The following is a 26,696-nucleotide window of genomic DNA, read 5'->3' as shown; positions in this document are numbered from 1 at the left end:
GTTATACACAAATGTAAACTATTAAGTTATATATTCAGTATTTAAAGTATATATTTAGATAAGTTATAATTAACTTTTGCTTGTACTTTTGATACTAAGGTACCTTTATTGCCGGAAAAAAATCCTCCTGATTTTCCTTTCATATTAAATTGACCAAAACATTTTTTTTTTTCAGCGTTTTCTGCTGAGGGCGACCATTCTACTGATCTTTACGACAGTTTCACAAACACACAGCCGTCACGCTTTACGGTAAAGTGTGTAGCTCGCTCTCCAGACTCAGGCAGCTGTCAGACGGTAACAAAAAAGTCTCCTATTACCGTGTTTTCTCCGCTATTGTTTACTAAATCATGTTTAGTCCAATTTCAGTCAGTCTGTCTTGCTGTGTTGCTCTTTCATAAAGTCGTCAGAGCTTTTTATCCCGACTAACAACAGCTAACGTCAGTGCTAGCGCTCACACATGCTAGCTAGCTAAACACGCCCCGTCCTCAAGCCTCCGTTCATAAGCCTGAAACTTTTCTGTTTAGAGGGTCGCATGAAGTTACATTTGCATTATTCATGTCTGCCTGATGCATACAGCTCGTTTATCTGATGAAATAAGGTTAGGAAATGACAGACTTCATGCTCACTGCTGCTGTACTTCAACACTGTGCACAGCAATAGCAGTATAATATAATACTTCTTTCCTACTCAGCATATTTGTTTAAATATAACATACTTGAAGTGTATATTAGCAGTTCTCACACGTTAAACATGGCAGCAATGATTGTGTGTATGTTGGCTGCTCATTGTCATGTCTTTGACCCGCTCAGGCAATGCGCATTGGACTGCCCAGTGCAGAGACACTGCAAGGTGGATCCCTTAAAGCTTTGGTTGTGGTGAGTGGGTGTTCGCTTGTTTTGATTGTGGATTATTTTCACGATTGATCGATTAGTTGTTTAGTCTATAAAATGTCAGTCATTGTTTCTAAAAATCCAAAAATAACGGGAGGAAAGAGTGATTACAAAGGCAATCCAGGCACTCCAAAAAAATAAAATATCAAGAAATGAGGAAGGGAACACTTGAAGGTTTTATTGTCATGGCTATATCATCACTGCACCATGTGGCCCCACCTGTATAGGGGTCACAGCCATTTACGTGACACAGAGAATGACATACCAGGTGAAACAAATACAAGTTAATGAAGCAATGAAATGCCAAGAGATGAGATGACACAAAAGGTTTACATGCTTACAACATACAGAAAAAATACATTACAGAAAACATGTGAAAGCTGTGTCCCCATTGGGACCAGGATACTTCAACACATCCAGTCTGTGAATCCAAAAAGCCTCCCTTTGGTTGAGTTTTTGAATTCTGTCCCCTGACCTGATATCCAGTTTATTGTCATAGAGGCTGAAAGAAACCAGAAAATATTCACATTTAAGAAGCTGGAATTGAAAATTTAAATAATTTGACGCTCCACACTGCATGCAGATGTTCCTAACACACCACTTCCATGTCCATTGTTCATGTATGTTGAGCTCCAGGCCTTACTCTACTGAATTTTTGGCATGTTATTGTTAAGTATGAAAGATATAACAGATGTCCAATGTCTAAACATTTCTATTGTTTTAATGAGTATTGGTGAAATTCTAGCCGATAAATAGAGTCAACAGTGTGAAGCCAAACTGATTTCATTGACTTAACATGAGCAGCTTTTACACACTCATAAACAGTAGGTGGCTGTTTGCACCCTGAAAGTAGCTTCACAATCCACTAATAAACACAGAAGAGAAGAAGAATATGAAATATTTAATCATTTGTCTTTGCTCACTACATCTTTGCCTATCTGACCCTCAGGTGTGCATAAACTACATGTCAGGAGTTTCTTTTTAAAATACAAAAATGTGAAATTATCAGTTATGTAACCGGCATCAGCCACACCATGTTGGTTGGGTTTGATCCTCTTCTCCTCCCCCTCCTCTCCTTGCAGACGGTGCTCCTGAGTGTGTTTATGTTCCAGCTGCTGAGGACTGTTGGACTGAGGGCGTTTTCCATGGCATCTGAGACGTACACGTCGGGCACACACTCTGCTGCCTTCGTCACCTGCCCTAACGACACGGTGGCCAGAGACTTGGCCAGGTGACACACAGTCACGATTGCAGAATAATGGATAAAATAAAATCTGACTGGAAAATAAGTTTAGCTCGAATACTTCATCACCCTGCAAGACAAATGTAGATTTTCTTGTCAGTACTTTCATGCATATTCATTTGTGGCTGATTCATTGTTTCTGTCACACAGGGGCATTGTGGAAAAGAAGCTAGCAGCGTGCGTCAACATCGTCCCAGCAATTAAATCTGTGTAAGTTTTGAGATGGCTGCTTTTCAGTGTCATGCTAAGCTGAATTGTGTTGTGTTTTGTAATATGTAGACATGTCACGCACTGTCCTTTACAAATTGATACTTTATAAACACAAACGTAAAGACGACTCCCTGGGATTTATTAGGTGACAGGTTTTTTTATTTTGTCTCGTTGCCCAGATATGAATGGCAGGGGAAGATTGAGGAGGACAATGAGGTGCTGCTGGTGAGTGTTGTCATGTTTGAGGCTGTGTAAATACCCTATTTCTACAACATGGGATATGTAAGACATTGCATGGGGTCGGCCAACCTGACCCAGTCTCTCTTTTCTGCGTAGATGATAAAAACAAGAAGTTCCAAGGTGCCTGCTCTCGCTGAATATGTCCGGTAAGTTCATTCCAACCTCTGACCTAACTCACAGGAACACTGTGTCGACCATTACCTGCCATGACTCAAATAAGCAGTGCTGTGCCTGTCTGTGCTCAGCTGACTCATAACTGCTCATTGTCCTCTTCAGCTCTAACCATCCTTACGAAGTGGCCGAGGTCATCAGCCTGCCTATTGACCAGGGCAACCCGCCCTACCTCAAGTGGATAGGAGACATCGTCCCTGAGTAAGGATGGACTGATGGATGAGTGGATCAACTGATTATAAAAAAATCATTTGAAAATGAGAGATTAGGGAAAGTGGCCACGAAATAACACATTGGATGCTATGAATTTATATAAGATAAGTATTTTTTTCTGTATTCCAGCCCTCATTATAGAGTTAACCACTAGAGGGCACCCGTGGTCTTTCATTTTCAAAGTTACCCAGATGCCAGAATAAACTGAGCAACAGCTCGGACTTGTCTGAAGCTGCCACTAAAATGTTTTATCAGTTGGATTCCCGATTTTGTTTGTAAAAGAAGAATTTTGAAATAAAGTGAAGCATTATTTTTTATTGGTTTTGAGTCATTGTTGGAGAACACTGTACAGTAAAGTTGAAAGTTACACACTGTGTGTACACACTATGTGCAGCGATGCATACAACAGCAATCAAAGGACAAGAATATTACATTCCAGTATCATCTGTAAACATTAATTTAACCCACTCTCACAGAATTAGTCTTGGCATTAGTGCTTTAACCAAAGCTCTGACAACACTGCAGATAATACATGTTAATGCAAACACACTGCACATTGTGAGCATAGACGACAAACTGAGGAAGTTGGCCTGAAATATAACCTGCCGATCTGAGATATGACTTAAATCTGTGAGCACTAAAGAGACGTTAAATATAAAATTCACGACACACGACAAAACACACATGTACTATTTCAACCATCATAATCAGTTTTGTTAACAATGACTATCAACATGTAAACAACTTGAAGCAAAGATCTTTGCTGAAAATGACACTTAACATGTTCAAGGGTGACACAAGTTGTGTTTCTTATGCTTCAGGGATCCATAAGATCTTCCTTATGTGTAAACTTAGCTACACTGTTCCAGTGTCTTCTCCCACATGTCTCCTTCATATATAATTCAAGATAATACATAAATAAACAAATAAATATAAACACAATCGTCTGTTTTCTGCACAGGATGTGCCGTTTTCTCACTAGCATGTTTCAGATATGATGCCAACAGACCAATGAATCAGGTTTAGTATGAAGTAGTATTTCAATCCTCCTGAAATCTGCTGTATACCTCTTTAAAAAGCAGCAATCTTGCATTATATTTATTATGGGTTGTTATTGCACATCTTGACAACAGCAATTTGCTGTCAGATAACCTTTCAACGGAGAAAATAAATCACTCGGTTGCACTGAAGAAATCGAGCGCTGACGTCCAGCTTCACGCTCAACTCAACAAAAGCACAAAATAACAAACCTGAAATGTGTTTTTGAAAAGCTGTTTTCAAAAGTAGAAGTACAAAGCTCACCTCGCTGACATTTTCATTTCACAAAAGCTCATTAGTTGTGTTGTCTCCACTGGGACATGATTCATAGAGTACATTAGCTGTTTCACAACAAGATGTTCATCGTTTAAAAAAAATTAAAAAGGTCTTCAACATGATGGCAATAAATAAATAAATAAAAATAAATAAATACACAAACAAATATAGAAAAAAACATCAGTGTTTCATGACTGTCTTGGGATTGAATCTTGATTTTTCTCAGTTTAAAGCAAACATACCACACCAGTGAAAAAGAGTGAGACACAATCGAGAGCAAAAATCAAAATCACAAGAATGAACTTTCAATCTGGACCATACCAGTGTTTCTGGATGTCTTCCACTATTTACAGCATTTTACTTCTTAAAAGTTGTGGTCATTTTTCTTGCAGTATTTTAGTTATTTTAATTTGTTCTTCCTGCTTTTCAGGTTTCTATTGGTTGCAATCCAACACGGTTGACATCATGCCTGATTTTATATTTTCTAATTATTATCTAACACCATCGCAAAAACATCTGCATTGATATTTGCAGACTGTTACATCATGTATCATATCCATGAAAAAATGGATGCGCACATCTAAAACTGAGCTGGTAATCTGTTATCCAAGCTTGTTTGTCATATTTACAGCCATTTTAAATATCAGTGAGAAACACTTTAGGTAGCATGTAGTAAAACCCAGTGGAAACATGTCAACATCTGTTACAGATAGCTGATTTCAAGCACTCTGTCCGGGAGTTCTTCAGGCTGGGAGTTGCTGTTTCTACTTCTACCTGCCGTGGAGGACACTGCCTCTGCAGGATCAGAGTCTGGACCTTTCCCAGCTAGATCTCCATGTTTGCCGCTGTGACCAGAGAGCTCCGGCTCAGGCTTACCCTTCTGCACCACCTGTGTCCTTGAGCCCTCTGTACCTGCGCTGTGGTTTCCATTTTGTGACGTTTTGCATATTTCATGCATCTGTATGGCTCCTTTTGGTCCATTGATGTCCTCCTCTTCTTCTTTTTCCCCACAATCCTCCTTCTGCACGTTGATGACTCCTTCGCTTTTCTGTACTTGGAGCACGATGCCGCCCCACTCCTCTGTCGGTCGCTGCACCTCAGTGCCGGCCCTGTCGTTGCTCTTCACCCTACGTGAAGCGCCACACAGGGCCTTCCTGAAGCCTCTCTTGAAGTTGTCAGACAGAAATCCGTACAGTATCGGGTTGGCACAGCTGTTCGCATATGACAGCACAACAACGAAAACATACAGCCCTCTGAAGTCCCCGGGTAGGACCACCAGTAGGTTGACGATGTTCAGGGCGTAGAACGGTAGCCAGCAGAGGACAAACACTGCCACCACCACGACCACCATCCTGGTGATTTTACGCTCCGACTTCCTGCGCCGAGAGGATGTGGCCTGCGCCCGCTTTCCAACACTTCGCACCTTTGAAAGACAAGACAGAGAACGTTGACCTCTCTTATTTTAACACACGTGTTTACTAGTAAAGGGTCAGTTCACCCAAATACAAAAACAAAAACATTCTCAATTAGTATCTTGCCATTTTAACTGAAGTTTCAGTTATCCTCGCCGGAAATTTCTGCCTCAAACCCACTCAGAAGGTAAATGTAGGTAAATGTCAAATCACTTTGTATCTAAAAATGGTTTGTATTGAAAATGTTGACAGTGATAGTAATTATCTGGAGCCAGTATGACATTGTTTTTACATTTTTAAGTGCTTCAGATAAAAAAAGAACAATGAATCCCGTCAGCCATAATAACAGTGTGTATCATGGCCTTCTTTTTTATTTTTAGCAAAAGTGGCATTTCATGTTTTATTCTTGAAAATGCTTCGTGATGCAAAAGCTGCTCTCACATCAAATATAATACACTGTTCATGACATGAGACACAGAAAAGTTATGACTAAATCAGTAAAATAACAGTCAACAACTCAAAACATATTACCAACACCATCTGCATTTTTTCATACATCATTATAGAGCTGCTTAATGCTGTAAAAATTCAATTATATTTCTAAAGTAAAAAAACAAATGTTGCCTTTTATGTGATATATTGTGCTGGATAATTTCTCTGTTTTTCCATAAAATCAGGAAAATACTAACGCTGGCACAGTGTGCTTCTTTATTATCTCTGCACATATTGCTTCGCTGCAGGTGCCCTCCAGCGTCATTATTAATATCAAAAGAGAACAACAGAGTCCAATTATGGAGGATATTAGTGTGTTTGTGTAGTTTGTGATGGTAGCTGCTTTTCTTCACGGCAGCTTTAGGTCGAGGAATATCTTTGTAAATGTAGACTACAGCTTTTGCAAAAACATTTTGGCTCATAATGTCATGCAACAGAGGTAAGAAGTGGGCAGAAGTATTTCAGGCTGGTTTTGGAAGTGAAAATCCAAATTTATTTTTCCCGTAGACAATGTTACATGACTGACAGTTGGAGCACTTCTACGGCTTGGATGGACATGAAACTCTCCTGGTGGAATTATCAATCCAGAAGATGATGAACTCTGCTAGAAAATAGCCGGTTCGGTGATAAAAATTCTAAAAGGTTCATACAAATGCATGAGGAGAAGTTAAATATGACTCCAGAGGTGTGTTTTGGCAACGAACAGCCAATCACCAAGCTTAAAATGCAGTGACACGCACCACTAATGGACTGAAAGTTATAATTATAGTGTTGAGAAAACAGGTAAATTGAATCTGAAATTGAATTTACTTTTGGCTTCTGAGTCACTTTTGGTTTAATTCAGCCACTAATGGCGCCATGACTTCAACAACCGAATGCTTTAGATGCACTACCACTCTGATTTGCGCCTCCAACTGGAGGCAACAGTGGCCCAAGCTCATGGGTACTGTAGTGTTTTGAGCTGTCCGCAATCCCAAAAAAGACTGAGATAATCTGATTTAGCAGAAGAGAAGCTGAAATAACTAAAAGTGGTGGTCATAACATCTAACCTATCTAAAACAAAACACGTGTGGCTGTGAATGTTGTACCTTGATGACGATCAGCAGGTAGCACAAGCAGATGACCAGCAGCGGGCAGAAGAAGCCCACGGTGCAAGTGTACACGATGAACGACGTCTTCCACACCTCCGCAGGCTCGGGCCACACGATGCTGCAGTTCCCATCGTCCTTCAGCACGTCGGCGAACACCACCACCGGCAGCACCACCACAAAGGACCCCACCCAAACTGTGCCACTGATGGCCTTGGCCACGCGAGGGCGTCGCCACCAGAAGGAGCGGATGGGGTGCACCACGGCCAGGTAGCGGTCCACTGACATCACAGTCAGGCAGAAGATGCTGGTGAACTGGTTGATGGCGTCCACCGTCATGACCACGCGGCACATGAGCGAGCCAAAGGGCCAAGAGAGCAGAGCGTTCTGCACCGCCAAGAAGGGCAGGCCCAGCATGAAGAGCTCGTCCGCAATGGCTAAGTTGAGGATGTAGATGTTGGTGACCGACTCATTCTTGGTGTAGTTGACGATAACGTGAATGACCAGAGTGTTGCCAACGAGACCAACGACACACACTATCCCATAGATGAGAGGGATGAAGATGCCAGCCAAGCCAGGGAGTGGTCCAGGTTCAGTTGTGGTGCAGTTCTGGCAGGTGCTGTTTAAGAGGGACGAGGCGTCGCTGGGGGTGTAGTGGAGAAGTGGGTTGGAAGGAGTGGAGAGGAGCAGGGAGTTGGAAAGAGAAAGGGAGTTGTTGCTCCAGGCTGCTGTCAGGGTCTCCTGAGGCAGCAAGGAAACCTGGCTGGCCTGGATGAGCTCCATGGAGGCGTTAAGGAAGTTGAAGCAACAGAAGTCGATGAGATCCCATCAGTGATAGGTCGACAGGCCTGAAAGGAAAAGGAGAGTGAGTCAGAGAGCTGTTTTCCGCCAAAGCTAATGGTCTCCTAGCTCCACCTCCATACTTAACACACAGATATTTTTAAATAACAAGCACATTCACCAAAATGTCTGTTAACTATCAGGGTAAATGTGCTGAAGTTTTAAAAAGTTGGTCCGATCTCAGACCGGTGGCTTGCATAATAATAAGCTATTAATCATCCGAACAACCCATCATCCGTCACAACAAAAACAAGCCTGCACCGGAACAAAAACACAACGCATTTAGTTCCATTAGTACAGGGCTTGTTGATGAAGCCTTCTTAATAACTACCATGCCGCGCACAGGCACACCCCTCATCCCTCACAGCGATGGCTAATAATTGGTGCTCTGTTAGGAACAAAATGCACTGACCTATGGAGAAAAAATAACAGAGGCATGTCCTCCACAACCTTGACTTAAATGCATCAATGTGCATGTGAGGATTACGGGAAGTGGGAAGAGGGATGAAGAACGGATATAAGGCAGGAATTTTAAAAGGATAAGGACAAACAACAGAGGATATTGTACAACATGTTCAGTTAAACACACATTATTATTTTATTTTTCTTCCTCTTTGTGCTGCATAAGTTTTAATACTGCAACAGCCATAAATAGAACAAATAGAAGAAGTAGGTTGGTTTTGTTTCAAAGTAAAGGTCAGCCACCACTTAAAAGTCACCTTAGTTCAAGAACATGCTGAAATCTCGATGCACATGACTCATCCGCATTTTTCAATGTATATTTCATTTCAAGGCTGAATGCAGGAGCCAGCAGCCAGAGGTCAGGGCCTCAATTACTAAAAGTAAATGCCAGTGGACAGTATATGTTGTGCAGCTGCGAGACAACCGGAGCCACTTAATACTTAAAAATATGCGAGCACACACTCACACAACCCAGTATATGTACAATATTGGGTTCTTTCTATTGTATTTTCCTCACTGGAGTCGCAGAGTGCTGCAGGAGCACCTGATACAGTCTTGATGTTTCTGATTTGGGGGTGATTGTGAGCTTTTAAGCGGAGACACTACAGGTAAATAGGGTCATTGTTTTAACCAATAGATATGAAACTTCCCCGATTCATTACTTCAACAATTATTTTTTGTATTAAAAGTTTTCTGATATTTAATGTTCGGAAATGGAAATGAGGCAATTAAATATATACTATAATATACTTTGCATTCATTTCCAGAACATGTGAACGACAATGAACACCTACATATTTTTGTACATTTTCTTTCAACTAATCTAAAAGAGGAACATCTCAAAATGTATCCGTGCCAGGAAAACGTGGTGTTTTCTCCTGTTGTTTCTTCCCTTTTAAACCTGATGTTCATTCATATCAAGAACAAAAAAAACTATGTTTAACATCATTCAAAGTCCCGCAGCGCAGCGGTGTGAAGATCAAGACTCTCCAATACGATCAAAGAAGGCACCACTTTAAACACTGTTGATAATTACTGGCAGTCATTCCAGTCAAACTCAAACTGAATGGAGCACTACAACCATTTGAGCTATACTTCCCTCTGTGGAGGTACCCTATAGAGGCAAATCAATACTGTCACAGAGGTGGTTGTGCAAGCGTATGGTGTTAAAAATCAGCTAACACACAGCATGCCGCATTCACACTCAGACCCCGCTCTGTGTCCAAACTACCTACCACTCTATAATACAGACATGGAAATCACCTGAGACAGGGTATGATAGGATTTTGTATAAAAGATTAACCAAGTAATCCTTTGATTCAAGTATCAAACATTTAAAGGTGCCCAGCCTCATATGTGTCTGTGTGCATATCAAAGAAATCTCTCATAATCTTAATTATATTTGACTCTTTTGAACATATGTTCTGTGAAAATATTATTCTTATCCAGCCTAGTGGATTGTACAGTGATTCATGCAATGATGACTTTCAGAGAATATGACTGAAGTACTGTATTTTATTAATTATTAGTGAATATAAAGTCAATTTTAAGTCCAGTTGAAGCTTTTTCTGAGCTCTAAAAAAAAATCCAACCCTAACTGCATATTAAAGAATGTATATGTTTGGTTATGAAGTCCATCTTCGTCATTAAAGAGTGGGTAACTTATTTTTTAAGAACCGCATTAATGGACAATAAGTTAAATGTTAAAACAACGAATGCTTGACCTTAGTCCTGCGGTGAAAATACAGGAGAAAAAAAACATTAAAACTAATTGGTAACATTAAATATGCATGAGAAAAGGAATATTAACAAAATGCACAAGATAAATTTAAAAATGTAAAGCAAGCTGTGGATTATTGTGATTCATAAATCACAGCAGTGTCAGTCTCGAGGACAGAGATACAGGGTTATCACCAGTAGACCTGGATCCCCTGGACCAGCTGGTGTAAGGTGGAAAAGGAAAATGACCACCTTGTGCAGCACATTTATGTCTTCTTTTTTAAAATCTTTTTAAATCATACGTGATTACATGCACTTCAGAAGGCTTCTTACCAAAATCATAGTACAAAAAAATTAAATATATTCACTAAATGTCCTATTGAAGAGAAGAACATCTCATGTAATCACACACAGGCTTCCCAATGTGCTCCTGATTTCCAGGTTGTGCAGCACAATAACCTGCCGCTCTAATCTCTGACGCACACAATGAGAGCAGACGGACTGTATGTCTTCCCAGGAGGCGTCACCTCTTTTGTCTGCTACTCTATGGTCGGCTCTCAGGACACCTTTCCTGGGAAATGTTGCTACGGTGATCAAGGGGTCAAGACAAGGCCCTAAAGGCCTGCACGGAGACAAACAAGGGAGTCGAAATGAATGCTGATTGAAGAGCCGATGCTTTACATCCACACACAAAGGAAATAATGACTTTTAGTGAGCATTGTGTGTGAGTTGACATGTGTGTGGTATGTGCATTTGTACATGTGTGTGTGCAGACTGCTTCCTTTGTGCATCTGTTGAGTGCAGATACTGCAGGTTTAGATCAGGGAAACTTTGACGTATTTAAAGATAGTAGCCGGTTAAGCTGTTTCCTCCCGTTGCCGTTTACTGAGTCTTAGTTTGCTTATTGACGAAAACGGTTTGGTTTGATCATTACGTTACCTGATATATCTTTTTTTGTTGTCTGGCTTCACTACACCTAACAACTGCAATCACTCTGATCACACAAAAATGGATATTAACTTGATAAAGTCAATCCAAGTTTTCCCCAATCCAGCCATTCACATTAAAGGCGCCAATATAGGCGAGTCTGCTGGCATTGATGAGATTGATTGAAAGTCGCAGCTGCCAAATGCAGAAAGGACAGCTGGCAAAAAATGAATGTTCAAAGCAATGCTTTTATATATTATAAATACAACTAGCACAGGGATTTAGTGCCTCAATAAGTCTCTGTTATAGGATAATATCATATGCATCAGTAAAATGAAATGGGTCTGACTTTGCTTGCAGCCATCTGAGGAAAAACAAGATGAAATGGGATGACAGGTGCACAGCCATCACGGCCCACGCACTGAGCTCCACAGGATCTTCTATAAATAATAATGCAATTATCCAAGAAATTGAATCGTCGATAGGTGGTGCTTTTGTATGTATTAATGTGCTAACTCGAACCTAACCGTGTGAAACATGAGTTACCATGGTGATGAAACTTGGTGAGAAGTGAACCACCATCACTCTAAACCCAACGTCATGCAGACCACCGGTCAAAAAATAGCATTTGGTCATCACTGTGATCTTTGTGTTGGTCTTTTTTTTTTTTTTGGCATAGTCAGAACTCTCTTGTCAAGAAACTAACTTACTACTTAAATAGTAAAGTACAAACTAAAGCCGAAGAGCGAGCAGAGTGGGAGTTGCTGTTGTTGCTGTTCAGGTAAATGCAACTAAAGAGAACAGTTTGTATGCAAAGAGCATAGGTGCCGTTTCAACAGGTGTAGGAGGGAAATAACAAACTAATGGCTAATCTAATGGATTCCTCAATATTTGAAATGTATTATTATACGTCCAAGTCTTAACAACAATAACAACTTAACAGTCTTGACATTTCCATAACACCGTGGATTCTGCAAAACAAGATACATAACCGTAAAGTTGCACAAATTAAAATGATTGTATTAACAATGGGTCAAATGACTATATGTAGAGGTTGTGCATAGTGATGTAACAACATGTTGTAGGTCCAGCAACAAACCCCACAAAGACAAAGTTGATGACTAAGTGGTAAACATAGTGCAACATGTAGTGTAGGAAATATTTGACTTATATTTGCCAGTTAGACACGAACACGGCTCAAAATCAATGCTTGTGTGTGTGTGTGTGTGTGTTTGTGTGTTTGTGTGTGTGTGAGAGAGAGAGTGAAATTGCCTGTATTGACGACACTGGATTCAACAACTGGAGTGTAATCCATTCCTCCATCAATGATTCCCACGCTGGCTGTGCTCCTCATTGTTTGTCTACAATGAATACTTTTATGACGTGCTATTACTTAATCAGGGCTTCAAAGCCCCAGTGGAAGTGGCGCATTTAGAGATTTATTGGTGTGGGGACAATTGTTTGAACACAATGAACAGGATCAATTGTGGAAACTTTCGCTAGATCGCTATTTCAAAACCCCCGCTATGAAAACAAGCTGGCTTCAGTTGCCGTCCTCTGCTAAAGACCAAGGCATGCAAACTTTTAACATCCTACTTTTAATGTTTTGAGGCATTTTTTCTCCCTAAAGGATGCATCAGTTTCCACACCGCTACAGCTAGGGCTCAGTCTGTGGCCACATCTGTCGAGCGTGTCAAAAGCAATGTGGTTGCACACTGCAACCAACTGAATACCCCTTGTTTCACCCCCCCTCCCCCGTATGGTGGCTGCTAAAAATGCAAAAGGTCAGCGTTTGGTTTGTCCGTTCTGGGCTACTGTAGAAATATGGACTCCATGGAAGAGGACCCTCCCTCTGCAGATATAAAAGTCTCATTCAAAGGTGATGAAAACGTAATGATTTTCAATTTCAGGTGTGCAGCACGTACGCAATCTTTATTATAAATATTACATTCCCTTTCTGCCCCTGAACTCCCCATTAATTATACACACTAGACCTTTAACAGCTCTCATTTCTGGTATCAATAAACACACACAAATGCATATTTCACAACACGCAGCCATTCAGTTTCAACAGCTGAATTTTTTAAAAAGCAGTCCGTGCTGTTATGCCGACAGTATTGTTGACTCTTTGCGTATGAGAGGCCTCATCATGATTACATGCTTCACACTGCGGGTGAAGAGCCGCTTCCTCCTCACTGAAAGCCGTACTGATGCCTGTATAATAACATCATAATTATTCAAGCCGCAGCTTAGTACAAACAACATGCTGGCGGGATCAAGAGGCAACAAGGTCACCATTAAAACAAATGCCCGTCTGGTAAATAATTCAGTCGGGCTGATCGCTCCGATAGAAACGACTATTATTTCATTCATTGAGTGCATTTAGGGCCTTTTCCATTGTTTCTTTTTACACTCTGTCTTGTTTGTAATTAAAAGTTGGTCACTTTCGGAGACCTTTTTTAACATTGAGAACACATTTGCATAATATTTTTTGCAGCAGGTAAGTGCTTTTCCACCCTCTGCTTGAAATTCACTGCGTTGCCATTAATACTGAGCCTGGGGGACTTTACATTAAAAGAGATCTCTTCACCTTTACTTCTTCTTAACAGCTTTCACACAGTAATAACTCCACACACACACACACACACACACACACACACACACACACACACACACACACACACACACACACACACACACACCTGATAGGCTATATCTGATGCTAGAGGTCACAAAGCCACCACCTGTACACGTGACTGCACCCCAGTCCTCTGAAACACGCACACACACTTTTGTACTTGCACTAAGAGGTAATATTGTCATTTTTTCAATCAGACCAGGAAGTACAGGAAATAAATATAAACAAAATGATTTTCTAATCTCAGAAATTGATTCAGATTCTAGTGAGGCATCCTTTATAAAGGGTTGAGCAGTTATAACAATAGTTGGCATACATGTCAATGGCCTATTATAGCCTATTTTATTCTTAATGTTAGATTTAGGCTACATGAGGGTGATTTTGTTGCTCTTAACCTATGTGTTACTGGCTGAACATCCCCCCCCTACCGTGCTAGGGTAACTGGTGTGTGTGATGCAGTCTCGAAGGTTTGTTAAAGAAAGCAGGTGGAGAGAAGTGCCAGCACGGTGCCACAGAAGAGTGTGTGCTGTTAGGGGTAGTTAAGTTACGTCAGCTAAAAAGTGTCCAGATAAACCAGATAAACTCAGGTTGCAGATTAATAGTCCCTGAGAAGCAGTGTATAGTGTTCACTGCCACAAGAGATAAATATAAAGTCCTTGTCCATGATACATTACTATGGTGTCTTCCTGCCTTCTCCCAGCAAGTTTGGTCCAGAACTGTAAAAACATTGTTACCCTTGGTTTTATTCAGTTATTTGATGCTATAAAAAGGAGGTGAAATGTCATGATTGACAGCTGAGTCCTGCGCGCAGTTGACTTGATATGGCGACTCTGCCGCCCAATCATCTCTGTGCAGACTCTAGCTCAAAATGTGCGTCACGCAAGATGGCAGCACTCATGTCAGGGCTTCATTTTTGTACAGTTGGGGGAGGTGGAGACCAGGCCCCGAGGACGAGCACCAGGCTTTGAGGCAAGTTTTCTTAGTGGTTAAACCCTTTGAGCACATCATCACGTGATGCATTGGGGCCTAAGAAAAAAACGTTTTTAAGCTTACATTGTGAAAAACGTCTTTTTTGAGCGTCACAACAACCTGCGAAATGAAATGAAATCGTTGGTACTTGTTATGTATGAGTGTAGCTGTGTAAAGATAACAATTACTTATTGCTATACAAAAAAGGCAGCCTGTAAACACACAGTAGGGAATGGGAGAATCAATCGAAGCAAAGGTGCATTAGAAAGCTGATAAAAATGTCCCCTGGATTGGCTTGAATGACATCAACTGCATCAATAGCTCCATCACATCACAGAAGCATTACAGGGTAAAGGCTTAATGCCATTACAAATACAAGTGGCACACACACACACACACACACACACACACACACACACAGGGATCTTCTTAGCAACAGAGCACCGAGCAGCGTTTTGACCCGCAGAAGATGCCCTTTTCGGTACGACAGTGGGCTAATTATCCGTATGTACTGGTCATTTAGCTGACAGAAAATCAACAACTGTGTTGACACTTTGGAACAAGAAACTATTAGTGGAAGAGGGATACACTATCAGCTAATTGGGGATCCATCCGTCTTATTTCCCACGGGGGAGTCGACTCCCTCTGCTGCCGATCAATTAACGGATTTGCAGGGCTGGATCAGGTCTGAATCCCCACCACGTCGCTGCCTCCACGCTCTTCATCACAAAAGGCAGACAAGAGCTCACAGATTAGCCTGACTTTGATCAATACTCCTACAAGCTCGTCATGCACGTGCACGTTTTTCAGTGTTGTTTTCCCTTTTTCTGAACCCACAGACGTCTTCTCACGCACACACATGCAAGTGAGTCATTTTTGCCCTGAGTAAGTAAAGTGAAGGTGACACGATGAAGACTTTGCCGCACCCACAGCTGACACAAAGTGGATTGTTATACATTATGTTGGAGTGTATTTATGTTGTGTTGACAGTTCTTCTAAACACAATGTCAGCAACAATTAACTCTCTCTTCCCACGCAGCGCGCAGCACACGCGGCGTCCAAAACAAATGCATGTAATTACAGAGCAAATTGGCCAGATGAACAGAATGGAATAAAAAGCTTTAAAAGCAACACTAGAGTGGAGGTCTACCAATTAAATTAAAAGCTCCTGCATGTCCCCAGACAGATACAGAGAGAGAGAGAGAGAGAGAGAGAGAGAGACGGGTCATGAGAGGTTTGATAATTTTCTTCATTTGGCTTCTATTCATTATTTCAAGCAGCGAGACTTCACTCGTTCACAGGTGCAAACTGATGAAGGGAAGAGGAAAATTAACATACTGGGGATGTAGTGTTTGCTCAGTATGTTTCTTATCAGTGGAGGTGTTTTACATTAGTCATTAGTGTTTTACAACCATTTTTCCTCTTCTGGTTTCGTCTCTTCTCCTCTTATTTCGCCTCTTTTCGTCTCCTCTCCTTGTTTTCCTTGTCTCCTCTCCTCTCACCTCCCCTCTATGACTCTTCTCTCCTCCCCCCTTTCCTTTCCCCTCCTCTATGCTCCTCTCCTCCCACTCTTATCTCTCTCTCTATTTTTTTTACTCTTCCTCTGGTCCTCCATTTCAGGGGGTTCCCAAACCTTTTAGGCTTGTGAACCCTCGAAACGCATCAATGTCTACTGGAAACCAGCGGGGCAGAGGCATTAAGATCTTTCACTTCGGTAAAAATAGGAATACCACGGTGTAGAAATACCATCAGTTAACGTACAAAAGTATTAGAAGTATTAAAATATAGGCTACTTAAAAAATACCCATTATGCAGAATAATAATTATCATTTATGCATCTCATCTATTGCAGCTTATAAAGGTGGAGCTTTAAATCAAATTTAATATACTGCCATCTGGCTTAATCCATAAAAATACATCATAATTAGTTGAATATGTGTGTTGATAATCCGAATCTAAGCAGCTAGTAACTAACGCTGTCAAAATAAATGTAGTAAAAAGAGCTTTTTGTCTTCAAAATGTAGTGAAGTAGCAGAAAAATGGAAATACTCTTGTAAAGTACAAGTACTCCATTAAATCCTCATCATAAATTATAGTTTTAGCGTGGACATGAGCTGTGAGCAATGAGTGATTTTTCCTTCTCTGGCTGTTTCATTGGAAGGTTTTTTTTTAAAGGCATGCACAGAGTTAAAGTGTCCAGTTTTCACAAAGACAAAAGCACAAATTACTGCAGGTCAGGGAAAACTACAACAGACAATATATGTGTCTTCTTATAGCCTACCTATGATCATCTTGTGAGCCATCAGATGTATCTTGGGAACCACAGGTTGGGGAAGCAGCCCATTTGTCTCAGCTCTCATCTCCTCTTTTCTCCTCAACTCTTATTTTTCAGTCGTATAAAAAAGGGCTGATCATTTCTCATGTGCCAGACTAACTCTGATCAAGACTTATCCGAGCGGTACAGAATAATACCTTTGGACGCATGAGTAGGTCCTACAGTGAGCAACACACAATACTTACTGTTTCTGTTGAATGAGTCAGTGGACACAAAGCTCATTGTGGATACAGGCTAAACGAATCTGAGATAAATGAGATTTAACTGGACATTTGGATACATCTACAGGAGCGTACTGTGCGTAAAGTTCGTTTATTAAAATACGAAAATGCAAACTCAGTGGTGCTGAGCTCCTCTGTTTGGTTAAGCCAACGGCGAGAGGAGACATTTAACTAAGAAACTGACCTGAACTTTATCAGAAACATTGTTTTTTTTTATCTTCAGTTGGAGAGTTTAACATGGAAATACTGCTCGCACCAAAGACGGAGAACACAAAAGAGCCAGCGATCACATCAGAAGAAGGAGAGAAGGAAGAACTCACCACAGTCCACCAACAGCTGGAGATGTTGCATCATCGTTAGACTCCAAATGAGGTTAAATTTCCCCTAAAATGTGACTCGTGAACTGTCGCGTCCGCAGAGCTCCGTCTGCGCGCACAGAGAGCTGAGACCAGCCTCCACCCTCAAAACCCCCTCTGCTCGGGCGTGCGCACACGCACGCACAAATGCAATTATGATGTTAATGATGTTATCGACTTGTTAGTTAATACAGGCCATGATCCGGGCAGTATTGCCCCCCCCCTCGTCTGTTTAGCCTTTTTTGCGTCAATACTTGGGAACCAATTTCTGACATTTTAATTGAGTTCCAGGATTTAACATTTCCGCCCTCTGTGGCCAACTGTTGTTTATTAAAGGTTCAATATATTTCAATCCCCTCTAATGTAATGATAATATAATATAATATAATATGATATAATATAAATAGCCCTCTCCATCCAAATAAAATGAAATAGCACACACAGGTGGTTAGAGGAAATACCACAAACCCTGCAAGACGAGAAGAGCTGTGGGAATATGTGAAGCACGCACCCAAGGTTGATCAATTTATATCTTCTTTGTGTGGTGAAAATTGTTATTTCCCCTCGTAGAGAAGTGAACAAATAGAGGATGAATCGACAGAAGATGTATTATTTCATAAATTGGTAAAAAGAGAGGCTAACAGGGACTATATCAGCTCAAAGGTCAGCGCTCTTCACTCCAGGGCGCTCTGGATGAGTCTGACAAAGAGCTACAGAGAAAGTCACATCTCATAGGATAATATGATAATAAGACAAAAAGGGAGGTTCATATGAGATTTGCCTTGAAAATACCTCAGTACCTACGTTGAACTGATAAGTGTCCTGAGAACAGAGTGTTTATTCTGTGCCCACACAGCTCCCCCGTAACATTGTTACCTTACTCAAGTTCACGCTCAGGTCAGATCATAACTCACACATATTCAAAGGAGTAATGATATGTAAGGTGAAAAGGTAACGATACGAAGTGAAGGGAGTGCAAAGACAAAAAAGAAAAGAAAAAAACAGATGTGGTGGATGTAAAAACAGTAGACTTCTACAGGTGTTCAAACAGGTGTTTTTACATACACCCATCAGCCACAACATTAAAAACCACCCACTTAATATTGTGCAGCCATGGTACGTCATATGACCTCTGGGGGTGTCCGGTGGTGTCCGGCACCAGGACTGGGGGGGCCCACTGCCATCAGGGAGTGCCGTTGCCATGAGGGGTATAGTTGGTTGACGACAGTGTTTGGTCAGTGGTTTTAATGTTTTGGCTGATTGCTGTATGCAGTTAATATCAACACTTTCACCTTAAAAAAAAGTTTTGATGAAAGAATCAACAGTCAAAATAACCCAAACTGCCAAGTTTCCTTAGGGTCTCCTGGATGTTCAGGGCACATTTCAACCAATCCAGGTAAGAATAAGCAATTGCTGAGGCTTTAAAATACACAACCACAAATATGCTGAAATTCAGCTCGGAGGGCCAAACTTTATAACTTTAGAGGATTTCATGAGGTCCTATGAATTTGATAAAAGTTTCAACGTGATTTCAAGAATTTTTTTCCTTTTTTTCTTTGGAATACTTTTCCTGTGTCACTTCACAGGAACACATGATAAATGGTCAAACATTTGCATCAATGAAAACATTTGTAGCCAATGAGGTTGATTTGATAAACCTTCATGAGGTGATTGGTGGCTCGAAGGCCACCAGGTCAGAGTGAACAGGTTTAAAAATGCACCAGTTACACCAGGAGGGCAGTCGGAGTAAGAGTCAGAGTCAGAGTCAGAGATGGGGGGCTTGACAAGTCTTCTCCTGTTGCTGTGCGTTGGTGAGTAGATCACTATGCTTCACACGTCTGTTACTGACTTTAACTACTGTATGTTCTGTAATTACCTGTGAAGTCTTATACTGCATCACCAGTGTAGGGAAAACAGATGAAGAAGCACAGCTAAGAGAAGTTATGCAGGCTCAGACAGCACTTAGTGAGGATATTGTAGGGTTGTTTTCTGAATTGCAGGTGATAACAGTATCCAGTGGAGCCATGCAGCTGACAAGAGGCTGGCTACAGCCTCGACAGGTCGCCAGTCAGTTAAAGGGCTGACACACAGAGATGGAGAACAATTCACGCAGCAAGTTGTTCTCTACAAAGACCGCTGCTCTAACTCACAGTAACCTGGTGGAGGACTTTTCTGTTTCAGGTGTCACAGTGAGCACAGTGTTGGATCTGCACAAGAGGATCGTTGGAGGTCGTGACTGTCTGGATAATGAGCGTCGGTACCATGTGAAATTGATTATAAATAACGGGTCCCGTGATTTCCTGTGTGGTGGCTCTCTGATCAGTAATAGTTGGATTCTGACTGCAGGTCACTGCTGGCAGCAAGGATGGTGAGAAACTAACAGTTTTACCTAAAAACTGGAAACAATATGTTTGTTATACTCTTCAATGTGAACGTCCTGGAGCAACGATCAGTAATGGTTTGATGTAGAACTATAAAATTCCCCAAATAAAGATATCATTGCCTGTGTTAATGTTCAGCTATTACTAACATTAAAATATATTGGATTTAAGTGATGTTCCTCTTTGACCTCGACTTATTTTTAGGACTATCAGTGCAGAAGTAGGTGTGCATCCAGCTGGAGGACAACCCACTGTGCAAATCAGAGAAGAGAATGTGAAAGTCTTTAACCCGGACCATGACATCATGCTGCTACAGCTAACAAACCCTGCTCCGATTAATCATATAATACCACTCCCTAACTGTGAACAAAAACCCGCTCTGTAAGTTGTGATCTTTCTCTTTTCATGAGTCTGAAAGCTCAACTTTTGCTGAGCACAAAAACCAGAAATTCCCATGAAATGTTGTTTAACAGTTTAATAGTCATTAGTGGTGAAAGTAGTTTCTGAGTCAATCTGAAAATTTGAAAGTAGAAAACTGTCACCTCAAAAATCTTGCTTTTATTCTTTTTAATGTTTTTCAGACGTGGTATAGTTCAGGTTGCCGGTTATGGACCCACAAATCTAAACTCCAATGCACGTGAGATGAATTGTATTTATTTTATAATCATCCATGTGTCCAGTGTTTTTATTTTTGCCTCTATGTCTATAATAGATAAAACATAAATCTGACAGTAGACCGGTTTAGTAAAACACTGTTTCTGTTTTTGTAGCGTCACCTACTCTCCAATGTGTAGACCTCATCAAGGTCGGCTGTCCGTGGACGGAAATTCGCACAAACAACCCAGAACCCGATCGATATATGTTCTGTGGCAAAAAGGATGGAGTGACAACACGTACTGTAAGTAGGCATGGCTTCTAACCTCACATCTTTCACCAGTCAGTGCAAGTTTTACCACTTTCATATACAGTGTATAAGTATTTCAATACATTTCGCAATACTCTGAAACGAACAATGCATCTCTCTCACAGGGGGACTCTGGTGGAGGAGTGGAGTACAATGGCAGGATTTATGGTGTCCATAGCAGCACTTTCACCCGAGCCAGTGGCCCAATATCTCTATTCGCGGAAGTCTGTAAATACATGGATTGGATCGAGGAGACTACTGGCATACACTGAGCTATGTCATTTAACAGTCATTTCACAGTTAATAAGAAAACTGTTGAGTTTCTCTAAATTTGAAATTGATGCATTTAAAATTAATTGGTTTACTTTAAATGTTCAACTAACATTTGTAAAACCACTGAAGACAAACAATAAATGTGATTCTGTCAGAAATGTTTACAGATTCTTGTTGTTATTCTGCTGTTATGACTTAAAAACATACTTATACACTTTTTATGAATCACACAGTACAGCACAGCACAATGATACACAGTTATCACTCTTCTTTTACAAAGTTGTGTCAGTTGAAATAAAATATATCACAGTCAAAGTTCAGTCCTCCCAGTGAGATGTGTGTTGGAGGAAAGATCAAATAGTTACATTAAAAAGTTTTATGTTCCAAGGTGTGTTTTCACCATTATGCCACATCCAACACAATAAAAAATGATCTTGGCCTTGAATTTGGTCAATTTAAACAAATATAAAACCATTGAAGTCCACACTAGAGCACCATGACTGTAACTACTGATCAAAGATGATCTCCTTTTTAAAATCCAGCAGTGAGGTGGATGTTGTTGTGTTTTTTTTTTGCTGAGGCAGGCAGAAACTTTCAACTAGGATATTTCTTTATCTCAATCACAGCTGTACTTTCTTTCAATAATGTATGCTCACTTGTTTATTTTGAGAATACTGTCAAGTTACGATGTGATCAGGTGTGTCAGCGTCATCAGGCCAGTGTTTACACTTCCTAATGTGCCCTGGCCTTGTCCTCTACACAATCTGCACAATAACAATACAATTACGGCTTTAACAAAGTCTAAGGCTGCCTTCTGCAGGGGTTTGCTGACTGAGTGATTCTGATATTCATATTGTATTAAGGAGGTAAATAATTTCCACTGGTCATTTTGCGTTTGTGTAACCGTGCCCTCAATAATGTGATGCACAAAAAACATGCATCACCTTTTCCCAACACACACACACACACACTAGCGCATACACGCACATATGTTATCTAGTTTCTTATGAACCAAGCTGCATCGCTTCCCCTCATCAGTTTAGCCTTTTCTGCCAAGTTCTGACTTTTGAATTGAGTTCCCCAGTTAAAATAAAAAAGAATTCAAATAGATTTTCATCGTTGCTTATATAAGATTCATTATATTTAATCCTGCTATGGGATTTTTTTAATGTCCTCTTCATCTCCACTCAATTGAACACAACAATAAAGCTGTGCATAGGGAGGGTGAGAAAGAACACCGTAAACCCTAACCCTTGTTTACATGTAGAAAGACTGATCAGTTCATATCTTCTTTGCTGAGATAAAAAAGAAGAAAGAAAGAAAGAAAGACGTAGTGGTATAAGTACTCCGATCTTTTACTTGAATAAAAATAACAATACCACAGTGTAAAAATACTCTGTTACAAGTAAAACAATACTTAGGCTCATGTAATTGCATCAAATATACGTAAAAGTAAAAGTGCTCCTGGTGCCTTATGGCCCATTTCAGAACATTTTATCATTGATTTAAAATTATTGATGCATTAATCTGTAAACATCTGTAAATGCCATGGGGCTTAATCCATAAAAATCCATCATTATTTGTTGGTTGATTAACATTAACTTATATTTTTGTATAATCCGACTCTGCAAAGTAATCGGTAACTTACTGAAGCAGTCAGATTACATGTAGTGGGGTGGAATTATAAAGTAACAGAAAATAGAAAAAGACTGTTTGCAGCGTGCAAATGCTGAGAGTTAACGTATCCAGTATTTAACAAAACAAAGTTAAGGATAATCAGGTCAAGGAAAGTCAAACTAAAACAAAGTTGTGCAACAGAAAATTTGTGTAAGTACATCGAGATAGTGAGATTTAAATTGACATTTGGATACATTCACTACACCGACAAGAGAGGCCGTATTCTGCAAAGTTTATTTATTAAAATACGATGTACAATCAGATCAATAAAAACTCAGTGTGTGTGAATTTATGACCTGTTATTGTCTCACCTGAGCTCCATTGTTTTCGATAAGATGAGAGGAAACGTTTTACTAAGTAAATGACATGAACTTATCAAAGCCTTAGTGGACAGTCAGACAGTTAAACATGAAAATACAGACTTGTAAAATGTCACGTTACAGAGCTCCTTCTTTGGACAGCCTCCACCTCCAAACCTCTCTCTACACACATACAGTTGCAGTTATGATGTTATCCACTTGTGAGTTAATGTTTTACAACCAGTTTTCATTTTTTAAATTGATTTCATCAGTAAAAGTAAACAGGAATTCAAATAGTTTTTAACACTTCCTGTCTCTACAGATCACCATTATTTATTAAAGGTTAATCATATTCCATCTCCTGATTGAAAAACGTATTTTTGAATGACCTGTTTCATATATAAAAAAGTCCTCTCCACTAAAATAAAATAAGATAATAACATGTGTATACAGGGGGTTAGAAAAAATACCATGAAAACTAAACAGAAGGGCAACAAGAAGCTGTCACATGTCTGTCATCCCCCTCACAGTGTGTGTGTTTCCTCCTAGAAACTGTCATCTCTGTACCTTTTGAAGCAGATTCATGAAGGTCCAGGAATCTGTGTGAATTCATCACTAAAGCTATGAAACATTTTCAGCTCATGAGTTGCTGCAGCAGTGCAGGCTACACTACATGCCAGAAAACCTTCCTCGTGCTGAAGGACCACCACCCTTCTTTACTTTTCTCACAGTCCACAGTTGTTCACAAGAGTTTTACTCATCTTTTAAACTAAACTTAAATATATACACAGTTGTTTTCTTTGTAATTTTCCTGTCATCACTTCATGTGAGACAAGTGCAACGAGCACGTCATTGGAAATTTGCATCAGTCCAGAACTAAGTAGCCAATGAGGTTGATTTGATAAACCTTCATGAGATGATTTGTGGCTCGAAGGCAACAGGTCAGTGTGAACAGGTTGAAAAAGGGACCACTGTTGCACCAGGAGGGCAGTCAGAGTCAGAGTCAGAGTCAGAGATGGGTGGCTTGACAAGTCTTCTCCTGTTGCTGTGCGTCGGTGAGTAGATCACTATGCTTCACACGTCTGTTACTGACTTTAACTACTGTATGTTCTGTAATTACCTGTGAAGTCTCACACTGCATCAGCAGTGTAGGGAAAACGAGAAGTTATGCAGGCTCAGACAGCACTCAGTGAGGATATTGTAGGGTTGTTTTCTGAATCACAGGTGATAACAGTATCCAGTGGAGCCATGCAGCTGACAAGAGGCTGGCTACAACTTCTTGTCAAACACTCAAACAAGTTGTTCTCTACAAAGACTACTGGTCTTAATCACAGTAACCTGTTGGAGGACTTTTCTCTTTCAGGTGTCACAGTGAGCACAGTGGTGGATCTGCAGAAGAGAATCGGAGGCGGTTTTACTTGTAAAAATGAGCGTCAGTACCATGTGAAAATAGGGTCCGGGTTCTTTCCCTTTAAGTTACTATGTGGTGGCTCTCTGCTCAAGAACAACTGGATTCTGACTGCAGCTCACTGCTGGAAGTTGTGAGAGAGTGAAATTTTTACTTCAAATCTTTTAACATATTTCTCATAAATTGAACCTGAAAGTCTTGAAGCAGCACTCAGTAATGCTTTGAAGTAGAATTCCCAAAATTAAGCTGTCATTGTTTTATGTTTAAATTCAGTTAAAGCTGAAATTAAATTATGATGTATGTACAATAATCCAGTGATGCTCTTGTTTGACCTCTTCTTTTTTTAGTGAAATGAGAGTAGTTTTAGGTGCACATCCATATTCAGGCCAAAGTCAACAAACTGTGTTAATCACTGCACCACCTGTTATGTTTGGGGATGAATCAGAAGAGATCCATGATATCATGCTGCTGAAGCTACCCAACTCCACTGGGATTCAACATGTAGACCTTCCTGACTGTGGATCCGAGGACCCCCCTCCATTGTGAGTTCAATCAGGAGAGACAAATGATTGAAGTATAGAAAATGTTTATTACAGCAGATGATATGTGATAGTGATCAGTCCAGTCAGAAAGTCTTCGATGACTGATGACTCTTCTGAGACAGATGGTGAGGTACAGTAGAGGGGGCATGCAAAACAGCTGCATGAATGAACTAAAGGCACGAGGTAATCGTATTTACAGAGACAGCAGCAAGATGGTAGGCTAACACTGAAGGCCTGTCGCTGTGCTATTGGATATAGTGCCCATCTGATGTGAGCAGCTGATATGAATTGAAAGCCCGACATAGCAATTATGAGTGAGCATGTGTGAGAGGAGTGAATGAACGGATGGCATGAGAAATGAACTAAAGACTGAGCATGCAAAAGTCAGTCTTCCTGTCTGAAGTCTCTGGAGCTCCATCTTACTCTTTTTATAAGTCTGACAGCTCAACTTCTCTGAACTCAAAAATGAGAAATTCCTGTGGAATCTTTTTGTAATGTAAAGTCATTTGTGCTGAAGGAGTTTCTGCTTTTGTCTAATGTCCAATTTCATAGATTTGTTTTAAAAAGAAACCTGTATTTTTAGAAATCTTTCTCTTTTATTGTTTTCTTGTATTTCAGACGTGCAACAGTTCGGGTTGCAGGTTATGGACCCAGAAATGCAGGCTCTGATACACGTGAGACAAATTGTATTTATTTTATAGTAAAAGCTGTCTATGTGTCTACTTTTCTCAGTAGACTTAGTAGATGTGTTTTATTTATGGCAGCAGCACAATTCAAGAAGTCTGGAAAGTCAACTGACATTTGAAGAATTATACAGGAGATAAATGATCTAATTTAAAGATGCTGTTTGAATCTCTAATCTTCTTATTTTCTTCAAAGATGTTTCTGTCCATTTTATGAAATTATCAAGAACAAAGTGACAAATTGACAAGGTTAATTTATTGTCTTTTTCTTTTTTTTAAAATACAAAGGTTTAAAAAATGAATGATAATAAGTATGAATATTGCAGTTCCAGGATAGTTTGTTGGCTTGTAGAATGATTTTCTTTGTACAAGGTAAGTTTAGTAAAACATCTTTTCTGTTTCTTACAGCGACAGGAACCCTCCAATGTGCAGACATTAGAGTTGACCACTGTCCGGCTGATATCGACCACCCACAGACACATCGGTCCATGTTCTGCGGCAAAACTCCTGGAGTGAAAACATTTGATGTAAGTATGCATGGCTTCTAACCCTAAATCTTTTCTACAGTCATTGCAAGTTTCACCACTTTCATATACAGTAAATAAGTATTTCACTGAATTATGCAATACTCTGAAACAAAACAATGCATCTCTGTCACAGCTGGACTCTGGTGGAGGAGTGGAGTACAATGGCAGAATTTATGGTGTCATTCAAGGCTCTCAGAACAGGACCTTACGTGCTCCAGAAGCTCACTTCATGAACGTCTGCAGATACAAGAGTTGGATCCAA

The 26,696-nt window shown here is 40.3% G+C and overlaps 3 protein-coding genes and 1 long non-coding RNA gene across 4 annotated transcripts; 3 read left to right on the top strand and 1 right to left on the bottom strand.

Annotated features, from left to right (window-relative positions):
• The first annotated feature begins 205 nt into the window (after nucleotides 1-205).
• Nucleotides 206-3,284, top strand: LOC311274886 (protein CutA homolog). The gene is made up of 7 exons (XM_084382883.1): nucleotides 206-294; nucleotides 810-875; nucleotides 1,973-2,121; nucleotides 2,284-2,343; nucleotides 2,523-2,568; nucleotides 2,680-2,729; nucleotides 2,860-3,284. Exons 2-7 carry the CDS (start codon nucleotides 813-815, stop codon nucleotides 2,957-2,959), a joined length of 468 nt encoding a protein of 155 aa, XP_084239009.1. The 5' UTR covers nucleotides 206-294; nucleotides 810-812; the 3' UTR covers nucleotides 2,960-3,284.
• A 94-nt stretch (nucleotides 3,285-3,378) lies between these two features.
• LOC311274876 (somatostatin receptor 3) lies at nucleotides 3,379-17,754 on the bottom strand. The gene is made up of 3 exons (XM_084382873.1): nucleotides 17,705-17,754; nucleotides 7,274-8,121; nucleotides 3,379-5,704 (listed from the first exon to the last, which is right to left on the bottom strand). The coding sequence occupies exons 2-3, from the start codon at nucleotides 8,054-8,056 to the stop codon at nucleotides 4,985-4,987; spliced, it is 1,503 nt and encodes a 500-aa protein (XP_084238999.1). The 5' UTR covers nucleotides 8,057-8,121; nucleotides 17,705-17,754; the 3' UTR covers nucleotides 3,379-4,984.
• A 1,741-nt stretch (nucleotides 17,755-19,495) lies between these two features.
• LOC311270748 (anionic trypsin-2-like) lies at nucleotides 19,496-21,334 on the top strand. The gene is made up of 6 exons (XM_084375885.1): nucleotides 19,496-19,551; nucleotides 19,922-20,108; nucleotides 20,326-20,502; nucleotides 20,703-20,758; nucleotides 20,892-21,019; nucleotides 21,151-21,334. Exons 1-6 carry the CDS (start codon nucleotides 19,512-19,514, stop codon nucleotides 21,295-21,297), a joined length of 735 nt encoding a protein of 244 aa, XP_084232011.1. The 5' UTR covers nucleotides 19,496-19,511; the 3' UTR covers nucleotides 21,298-21,334.
• Nucleotides 21,335-25,158: 3,824 nt separating this feature from the next.
• Nucleotides 25,159-26,421, top strand: LOC311265299. The gene is made up of 3 exons (XR_014623568.1): nucleotides 25,159-25,224; nucleotides 25,843-25,898; nucleotides 26,316-26,421. It is a non-coding gene; the product is annotated as an uncharacterized lncRNA (long non-coding RNA).
• The last annotated feature ends 275 nt before the right edge of the window (nucleotides 26,422-26,696 follow it).

The sequence above is a fragment of the Pagrus pagrus genome, assembly GCF_965226575.1.
Source record: "Pagrus pagrus genome assembly, chromosome: 2".
Taxonomy (NCBI): domain Eukaryota; kingdom Metazoa; phylum Chordata; class Actinopteri; order Spariformes; family Sparidae; genus Pagrus; species Pagrus pagrus.
This window is presented reverse-complemented; position numbering and strand designations above follow the sequence as displayed.

Excerpts from the sequence above, each read along its gene's own strand:
- LOC311274886 (XM_084382883.1), top strand. The coding sequence starts at position 813 with ATGCGCATTGGACTGCCCAGTGCAGAGACACTGCAAGGTGGATCCCTT. Across the intron at positions 876-1,972 it reads CCCTTAAAGCTTTGGTTGTG|ACGGTGCTCCTGAGTGTGTT; the intron begins GTGAGTGGGTGT and ends CTCTCCTTGCAG. Across the intron at positions 2,344-2,522 it reads GTCCCAGCAATTAAATCTGT|ATATGAATGGCAGGGGAAGA; the intron begins GTAAGTTTTGAG and ends CTCGTTGCCCAG.
- LOC311274876 (XM_084382873.1), bottom strand. The coding sequence starts at position 8,056 with ATGGAGCTCATCCAGGCCAGCCAGGTTTCCTTGCTGCCTCAGGAGACC. Across the intron at positions 5,705-7,273 it reads ACCTGCTGATCGTCATCAAG|GTGCGAAGTGTTGGAAAGCG; the intron begins GTACAACATTCA and ends TGTCTTTCAAAG.
- LOC311270748 (XM_084375885.1), top strand. The coding sequence starts at position 19,512 with ATGGGGGGCTTGACAAGTCTTCTCCTGTTGCTGTGCGTTG. Across the intron at positions 20,109-20,325 it reads CACTGCTGGCAGCAAGGATG|GACTATCAGTGCAGAAGTAG; the intron begins GTGAGAAACTAA and ends ACTTATTTTTAG. Across the intron at positions 20,503-20,702 it reads TGTGAACAAAAACCCGCTCT|ACGTGGTATAGTTCAGGTTG; the intron begins GTAAGTTGTGAT and ends AATGTTTTTCAG.